Raw genomic sequence first — 9,896 nt, forward strand, 5'->3', positions numbered from 1 at the left:
AAGTTAACATGGATAGAATCTTGAATGATAGAATGAGTACACTTAATGCTGAGCCATGCCGAATATGAAGGATAAACCCATGACTGGATTGCAAGCTTCTGTAATCTAACCATTAAAATGACAGAATGTCAAATATTCAACTTAAAAAAATCGTTTTAGCATATTTCCTTTTGAACGATTTTCATGTCAATGAGAAAGGAAAATAAGATCGAATATTTTCTTCTGAAACATTAGCCGTGCGTACGGATGCGTAAACATACCCATCTATCCACCTGCAAATACCGACTTTTAAAGCTTTTCCTGTGATATTAATGGACCCATTCCGGTGTCTCTTCAGTGTAAACTTCCTGTGACGGTCTGTTAAGAAGATTGCCGTGCATACATAATTAGTTTCAGTTGATATCAACTTTAAACCATGGGGCCTGTAGTAATATCACGAGGGACAAAGAATATATTTGCATATATTTAAAACACACAACTAATACTGGGTGCATATATATACACGGGAACAATACCTCATTAAGTTCATTTAGAGAGCAGCTTTCAACACGGTTGTCAGATGTAGTGTCATGTTATATGACACGGAGTAACATTTGTTAAAACATTTAAACGAAGGTTCTACACAGGCACAGTACTCTTGGAGTCATCAATGATGTTGACAGGTTTACAGATTGTGTTGACACTACATGGTTATTTCCTGTCCTCCGCACCACAAGGCTTGATGGTTGAATCACGAAGTGAATGCATCTCCAAGTGTTACTTCAACACAACTTGCCACACCGTATTTTACCAGGCCTCCTCCAAGACGTGTTACTTGTCAGATGCAGTTTACACTCAGGATGACCTCGACGCTTCAGCGGACATGCAGTATCTGGAGTGGAAACGAGGTACCATTTTCATTTCCTATTTGATAGTATTTTAATGCACTGAGCGAATCCAAAAATCATTATTAAAACAAAGTACAGCTTCTAAAATATTGAGTGAGTGAGTGGGTTTAACGCCGCTTTTAACAGTATTCCAGTTATATCGCGGCGTGTCAGCATAATGTGGGAGGAAAGCCCCAAGTGATGCAGGTCTCAGACGTTTACCACTTCGGTGAAACCCACGAGCACGAGTATGGTGCTGACAAACCTAGAAACATAATCGGGGCGAACCGGGATTCGAACCCAAAATCATAGGTTTCTGGCGTGCCCAAGGGACGCAACTCTGAACAGCGAATCGCGTCGCCTTAGACGACAGGGCCACCCGTGCCCCCTCTAAAATATTGAAATATTTTATCTACTTAACATTAATTTTACAAGCCACATATTTGTGAAATTTCATTTCCCTTTTGAAAGAATTTTACCAAATTAAGTATTACAAACTATATCAAAATAGCTATGTAAATAATCCAATGTGGGCCGGAGCAGCGATTAATGTCGTCAGTACTATTCCACACTGAGGTGAGTGAATAGTACTGTAAGGAAGATTTTGTCAATCCCTCTGTAGTCAACACAGTACTGGTATTTATTTTCTTTTGAAAATATGGATACTACCAGTGAGTGTGTAAGTGAATTAGCGAATTGGTATAGATTTACTTAGTTCAGCTACATTACTTTAATATTATAAGCGGGTAGTTAAGCGGGTTAACTAATTCTCAGTATGTGTGAGACCGCCTCCGTAGTCTAGTGGTAGAGCGTCCGCCCGAAGAGGGGGAGTTCCGGTGTTCGATCCCCGGCCGCGTCATACCAGAAGACATTAAAAAATTGTAATTGTTGTTACACTTCCTGGTGCTTAAGGGGCTAAAACAAGGATTGGTCGGCTCGGAGTCAGTATACTGTGTCTGAGTGGGGTATTCATACAGGCACTAGTACAAGCATCCACACACACGTGCATGCACGTCGCTAAATAAGTGCAATAATATTGAACGCGACGTTAAACCCTATTTCACCTCACCTATGCGAGTGAGTGAGTGAGTCGACAAAACTTATCTAGCGCAGCGGTCAACACTATTTCAGCTACTCACCAGCGGCATCAATATAATTGTATCTGAACTGGGCAAATCAGTAACTTATAGCATGTGCATACCATGACGTCACAATCAAATGACATTACTAATACATCTGCCAATGAAGCTGGTTAGCTTTAATTTTTACACTGAAATTCATGAAGACTCTGGTCATAATTACTGGCAAGCCTCGGAGATTTAAACTTTAAGTGATATATTTGTTGATACATCTGCTATAATAATATACGAGGGTGAGATTTCACTCCACTCCAGATTTTCCACTTTCTCATTGTTTCAATGTTCTAGGGTGTATCATTGTTTAAGAAATACGACCTTGCTATATGCCTCTGTGTTCAGATGGCTGTGACAATGGATACAGCTGGAATCGGACTCTCGATCTGTGCTACAAAGCCTACACAAGAAGATCCAAATCATGGATGGGTGCAACAAACTTCTGTATCCAAAATGGCGCACATCTTCTCAAAGTTGACAACCTCGAAACAACTCTATTAATGAATCACATTGCCGTAAGTCACAGTAAGTATATATTTATATTTATATTTATAGTAGTATCCCAGCTGCATCATGGGCATTCTGGGATGTGATGTTACCAAGTGCCAATAAACACTCCATTACTACCACCAGTCGTGAAGCGAAAAGGAATGTGTGCAGCATACTGATTGGTTACAAAATTTCATATGACTGGATACCGGAAATCTTTCGGATTTTTCATGACGAAATCTTTTCTCAATCTCAAATTAAGAAAACGCGTGAAATTACCGTCTTTGGGATGGAATCCACATGACGCTGATATCAGGTTTGGTTCATATTTATAGGAAGAAAGAAAAGAAAACAGAGAATAGTTTTTTCTACATTCAGTTACCATGGAAATATACTCAACAACAAACGTTCCTGTGACACCAATATTTTAGTGTATTTTTCAAACAAGTTAAGTTTGGTTTTCAATATTATAGTACATGTATGGAATCAAGTCACAAAAACGCAACTGCTACAGAAAAGCATGCATTCCATGCAAAAGTTGACTTTGATGCAAGCCCCATGCATTTCACTACCCAGGAATGGGTATAAAAACAAGTGCGTTAACGGGATTCCATATGCATTGTTTAGCATCGTGCTGACAACAACCACTCAGAAAAACAACAAAATTACGCAATTATTCAACATTACGAAATGCCACGCCTGTCCGAATATGAGCGTCTGCGAGCCATTGGTATGCTTGAAGCAGGATCGAGTCAACGTGATGTTGCAAGACAATTTAACGTCCACAGAAAAAAACATTTGGTGTTTATGGCAACGTTTGCAACAGACGAATGCAGTCAGAGACCATCCTCGGAGTGGCAGGCCACATATAACCAATAATCGACAAGACAACTGGATTCGAACAACACATCTACGAAATCGATTCCAGCCAGCAACAGTGACTGCAAGAAGCATCCCTGGACTTCCGACGAATATCTTCACAAACCGTACGTCGTCGCCTCAGATGTGCAGGGATTGTTGCCAGAAGACCCACCAGACGTCCCATTTTGACAGGAAACCACCGTCAGGCAACGTCTACAGTGGTGCAGACGCTGGACGGTCATGCAGTTGGGACAAGTTCTATTCACTGACGAGTCTCGTTTTCACCTCAGCCACAGCGATGAGCGGATTCGAATGTACCGACGTCGAGGTGAATGTTACGTCAATCATTGTATCATGGAAGAAGATCGGTTCGGGGGCGGCAGCGTTATGGTATGGGGTGGAATTACAGCAAGAAAGAGGATCCGTTTGATAGTGGTAGAGGGAAATCTCAATGGACAGCGCTACCGCGACTAGATAATCGGCCCTGTTGTTCCACCGTTTTTGCGTCGTCATGGCCCAGGCATTACCTTTCAACATGACAACGCCCGGCCTCGACTTGTTCAGGATTCTCTTCAACAAAACAACGTGAATGTCATCCCCTGGCCGGCTCGCTCCTCTGATCTCTCATCAATCGAGCACATGTGGGATGAGATTGATCGGCGCCTTCGACGTCAACCACTTGTTCCACAGACACTCCAGGAACTTCGAAACATGCACCAGCAGATATGGACAGATATCCCACAGGACTTTGTGCGACGCCTGGTCCATTCCATGAGACGAAGATGTGTTGCTTGCATCGCATCCAGAGGTGGACACACGCTATTGATTTGTAAATTAACATTTTGGCATGTTCATGTTTTTTTATGAAGTCAGTATGGCAAATGAAACCATTTGAACACTTACAGGAGTCTTTTATCTGTTGCAAACCGAAATTGTTTCAGATTTGGTAAAAAACATAACTTTGCATTAAATCTTATTCAATATCACGGGAACATTTGTTGTTCAGTATATATGACCCTGTATATATGCTGTATGTACACTATATCACGAAGTCATAGCATTCCAGCATTAGGTCATTGCCCCCAGTGACGTCACACCTATCTCACAACTGTGAGAGTTCAAGTAGAGCGACTGTTAATGGTAACAAGTATATTCTACAACGTGGGTAGATACTATTGAAATATTGACGTTTGAAATTACAATTCCCGCCATCTGATGTCGATGGCCTAAATAGGTTAAGTATGTAGTTGTAGAAGAGGCTCAAACGTGCCAGTGAGATAATTAGACCGGACATGTGTATGACATGATGTTGGCGTATGCGTCCCAAAGTGATATCATCAGTTCACACACAATTTCTCATAAAAACAACTGGAGACGGGTTACTCGTTTGGGGTTATTCATGAAAGAGAGGTGATGAGACGACTACTTTTCTTGAGTGTACTTTCAACAGCTTGATAATAACTTCCATCCCCATGGGCAATTCTTCTGATATTCAAACATGGCCTTACCACTTCTGACCAAATAACATGTGTGACTGATTAGGTAATATATTTATTTGCTACAAAAAATAGTAATGACGTTTAAGTCTGAAATGTTCAATGCTATTGTGTAATTCTAGGTAGATCTCTCTGGCTTGGTGGCACTGACATGCAAGAAGAGGGAACATGGGTGTGGACAGACAACTCCACATTTCAAACCGAATGGTGGGATACAGGCACTGATCGGCCTCTTACAGGCGAAAACAGCAATGACTGCCTCGTGGTGTCCCCCTGGTCTGGTGAACCTGTGAACAAATGGCGTGATCACAGCTGTACCAAACAGCATGGTTATATTTGTCAGCTACCAGTGGCGCCAACCTGCTGCTGATTGTATGATATAGAGACGGGAACATGTGTCCCGAGTAATAGTTTTTATGGTGTGTTAATATATATAAGTCTCATGTCTGTATTTCTGATGCCCCCCACTGTTGTATTGCTGGAATATTGCTAAAAGCCATACTCACTCACTCTCATGTCTGCTCTTCTGGAATATCAATAACATTGCAAAGAATATCAGAACTCCAACATGCATTGCAACAGAACACAGCTGTTTATAATAATGTCATAATAATTCATATGTTATCCACTCGCTTGCTTACACATCTCAGCTATTTATTGAGCAAACAGATTTTTATATTATACATCAATTACTTTTTTTCATATTTTCTTGAACAAAGTAGTTTTTAATCTGACTTTTCTCTGGCGTCATAAATCCATACTACATGTCAGTGTAGTAAATAAAGATATTGAAATCCTCATCGTCTTGTTTCACCTTGGTAAGTTACACTGAAGTCTCCTTGTAGTGTTATCACAACGGTGTTTATTCCAAGAAGCTGAAAATGCTTGAGTGCATTAACACCCCACAAACGGAACCCTTAGATATGATTACATTTATCCTGTACCCGATACACTTGCATAACAAGAATTTCTAGAGGACCATGTTGAGCTCTGGGACTTGAAGCAATGGAGAAGAGTGTAGTTAATACACCGAGACTTATAGCGTACTGGACAGTCCTGTTCTCTGAACTTTCCCCTTAGCACAACCGGCATTTGTAAAGTGGCAAGAAGAGGACTCTCTGTTTCTTCCAGCTGTCCAGGTTTCGGGTACTGACGAAATCGTCACAAACACGCAATCAAGCCGAGCCTGTTCACCGATCCATTAATACGCTGTTTACCGCCAACATGGGTTGAGCGGGACCAATTCTAACGGAATCCCAAGGGGATGACTATTATCTTGGCAGGTGTAAAGTCATACCGTTTAATCTATTTCAAAACCGTCACGATTATTTCTATTTAATATCTTTGAAAATTATTTCGAGGTAAGCATTCAGAAGTTGTTTTAAGCTTGAGATATATTTGTCAGAAATAATGTAAGAACTGACTGTTACTTTGTTTTTGTTTGTTTGTTGTTTAACGCCGCACTCAGCAGTATTCCAACAATATGAAGGCGGTTTGTAAATATTCGAGTCTGGACCAGACAATCAAGTGATTGACTTCATGAGCATCGGTCAACGCATTTAGGATTAATGACAGTTCCTTTGTAGTTTGGTTACAACACACATTGGAATCATATCCTCTTTAGATAAGCAAGGCCTGTTTTAAACAACCTACGCAAGTCAGTCACAGTGGCAGTACGTCGTAATACATTTACTTCAAGTTCAGAACGTCAAAATGGCGTCGGTCAACGAGACGAGGGAGATTCTCAATGAAGATCAGGAGATTTGCTGTTATTCAAAATTGATTTGAAAATTAGTTTAAAGATGATGAGTAACAAGCAATTAGGTGCTGAAGTCAATTCATATATTGCTACTGAATGCTGACGTGCAGGGCATGCAGTCAAACACTAGGAAAGTACCAAGTTATGTAGTTAACTGCTAGGGAATTTTCTGGTGTTTCCACTGGAATGTGGAAGTCGTTATGTGAACGATAACTGATAACTGGAGAATCTCAAGCTTCCATAATCTAACCTTTAAGAGGACAGAATGTCAAACATTCAATTCAATACAAAATACACTCTTAGCCTATTTCTTTATCATTGATTTTCATCTCACTAAGAAAGGTTTAATAAAGGTAAAAAATGTTTCTTAGAAATATTAGAAGTGCATACGGAAAAGTAAACAGATCACCCTTGTGCCCGTCGTACACTATAGATCTGAAACCTGACTCTGGGATGTTCAGTCTCTAGTCACTACATTGGCCTGTCTCATACTGCACAATACACACTCTCCAACCCAAACAATATACAAGTCACTCACAGATTCGTTATATCAAGCCTGTATTGCATGTTGATGTTGTGTTAAGTAACGGGATCTGACTAAAACATGCAAATATCGACATTTAAAGGCCTTCCTGTGATATGAATAGACCATTCCGGAGGTCTCTTCTGTGTAAACTTCCTGTGAAGTATGTTAAGTCGATTACTGTACACACTTAATAATTTTCAGTTGGAGAACAACTTAAAACATTGGAGCCTGCAGTAATATGGCGAAGGACAAAGGATTTATTGGCATATTTTTATAAAACAAAAAAGGAATGCATATATATTCTAAGGCATTACACAGAAACAGTAAAAGATGTTGACAGGTTTACAGATTGTATTGACACTACAGGGTTATTTCCTGTCCTCCGCACCACAAGGCTTGATGGTTGAATCACGAAGTGAATGCATCTCCAAGTGTTACTTCAACACGACTTGCCACTCCGTATTTTACCAGGCCTCCTCCAAGACGTGTTACTTGTCAGGTGCAGTTTACACTCAGGATGACCTCGAGGATTCAGCTGACATGCAGTATCTGGAGTGGAAACGAGGTACCATTTTCATTTCCTATTTGATAGTATTTCAATGCACTGAGCGAATCCAAAAATCATTATTAAAACAAAGTACAGCTTCTAAAATACTGAAATAGTTTACCTACTTAACATTTATTTTACAAGCCACATATTTGTGAAAGTTAATTGCTTTGGGTGTTCATGTAGTAGAATTGACAGGGGTAATGGAATCGTAACTTTACGCCATAGTCATTGAAGGCATCAGTATGACAAGATGAACCAGTGAATGCGGTATGAATGCTTTTGTACATCTTCAAAATGATGGTTTTCTTGTTGTTCCATACATTATTGCTTAGAAACACGTCTCCAATACTGCTTTACATTAGACCATCTGTTCTTTGGTGTTTTCTGTGCTAAATGTGGACAATAAAGCAACTAAAATACTTGGGTTTTTTTTTTTTAAAGTCAGTAGCAATTAAGACAAGGTTACATAACAGAGTTTATTGAGGTCGAATGTGTAAAGTGAATACCAATACAGGCACCTTAAGATAAGATTATAATCTACCCAGGAACCGAAAGCTTTGGATCATGAGGACGTCCAGAGTAAACAACATCATAGACGTTAGGATAAGCAAATAGCTGTCACAGAATCACAGGTCCCGAGGGAAAGACGTTTCAATATGAAGATTGTAAGCGGCTAGCGGCTGGCATGCTGCAAACAACTCGTCTTCGGAAATTGGTTTGTTTGTTTGTTGTTTAACGCCGCACGCAGCAATATTACAGCTATATGACGACGGTCTGTAAATAATCGAGTCTGGAGCAGACAATCCAGTGATTAATATCATGATCATCGATCCACGTAATTGGGATCGATGACGTGCATCAACCAAGTCAGCGAGCCTGAACTCCCGATCCCGTTTCGTCTTCAGAGCAGTGCTGACAATAATAGTGTCGGGAGAGGATTAGCACTTCCATGTGTCTGTTAATTACTCAACAGGGTAGTAACGGCTTAGTCATTATTTGGTTTGCAACCACACGGTCTGCTATTCTACTTATTGTTGTCACACTACAACGTATAGCAGTAACGTATGTCGACGTATGAGAGTTTTTGCCAACGCTGAAAAACGCTAGCGATAAGTTAGGTGTAAGTTGTATACGTTACAAGCACGCTGGTATACGTTGTAGTACGCCGAGGCTTAAAAATATTTTTGTGAATGCACAAAATTTTCGGCGTATGGGAACGTATGAATTATACGTTAGGCATACGTTAGAGGTACGTTCTACATACGTTCACGTACGCCAGATATACGTTACCTATACGCTAATATACGTCGACATAAGTTGGCAGATGGTGTACTGTACAGCTAACGTATTGATAACGTATGCGTAACTTCTAACGTATGTCTAACGTATGCGTCCAAAGTATATGGCGTATTAGACGTATGTCTGACGACAAAATAACTTATTAAACGTGTTTCTAACGTTTAACTAGCGTATTTACACCGTAGTACCAGCGTTTGGGGGGTTTCTGTATATTTTGGGTCACGGTCAGTACCTCCTCATCACTGATTGAGACGTTGATGAAGACATGATCGAAGATGGAGGTGAAGGATCCTGAGAGGCTGCACCAAGAAGAAACCATTCTCCAACATCAGCATGACATTCTACAATTGACACTTTACCAGATCTTGCTCGGCCCCTGGCAGGTATCTTCTTCTTGTGAGGAAACCTTGATGATGTTGACAGAGCGAAGACTACTGCTTGAATAAAGTAGTTTGATGAATGGCTGTACACTACAAGTTATACTACCGCGGGGCCCGTTTTAGGCACCTTTCCCTACGCTGAGCGCGCTAGTCATACGTTACTCATACGCTGGGCATACGCTGACCATACGTTGAACACGCCAGACACACGCTGGCAATACGCTTTTATACGCTGTCATAAGTTATGTTTAAGTCAGTGATAAGCTACTAATACGTTAGACATGCGTTACATATACGGTGAACTCGTGGATGCGCCCAAATCATGTTTTTTATGAAGGCTCGACGTATGACAGAGTACTTACTGTTTTTTATACGCTAGGTGCAAGTTACTCTATAACGTTGTAGTGTGACAGGGCCATTATCAAGTCAAATTAACAGTGTACCATGTCTCTGTGGAACAAGTAAATGTATATAGATAACAATTGTTTTTCCACTAACAGATTTCTACTTTTTAGGAGATGGAGTATAATGATAATT

At 40.4% G+C, this 9,896-nt stretch overlaps 1 protein-coding gene across 1 annotated transcript; it reads left to right on the plus strand.

The window, feature by feature from the left end:
- The first annotated feature begins 648 nt into the window (after positions 1-648).
- LOC125384489 (C-type lectin BfL-2-like) lies at positions 649-5,604 on the plus strand. Its single transcript, XM_048403938.1, has 3 exons — positions 649-887; positions 2,345-2,524; positions 4,968-5,604. Exons 1-3 carry the CDS (start codon positions 650-652, stop codon positions 5,213-5,215), a joined length of 666 nt encoding a protein of 221 aa, XP_048259895.1. The 5' UTR covers position 649; the 3' UTR covers positions 5,216-5,604.
- Positions 5,605-9,896: the final 4,292 nt, after the last annotated feature.

This window comes from Haliotis rufescens, unplaced genomic scaffold, assembly GCF_023055435.1.
Source record: "Haliotis rufescens isolate VD_foot unplaced genomic scaffold, xgHalRufe1.0.p SCAF_3, whole genome shotgun sequence".
In the NCBI taxonomy this organism is placed as follows: domain Eukaryota; kingdom Metazoa; phylum Mollusca; class Gastropoda; order Lepetellida; family Haliotidae; genus Haliotis; species Haliotis rufescens.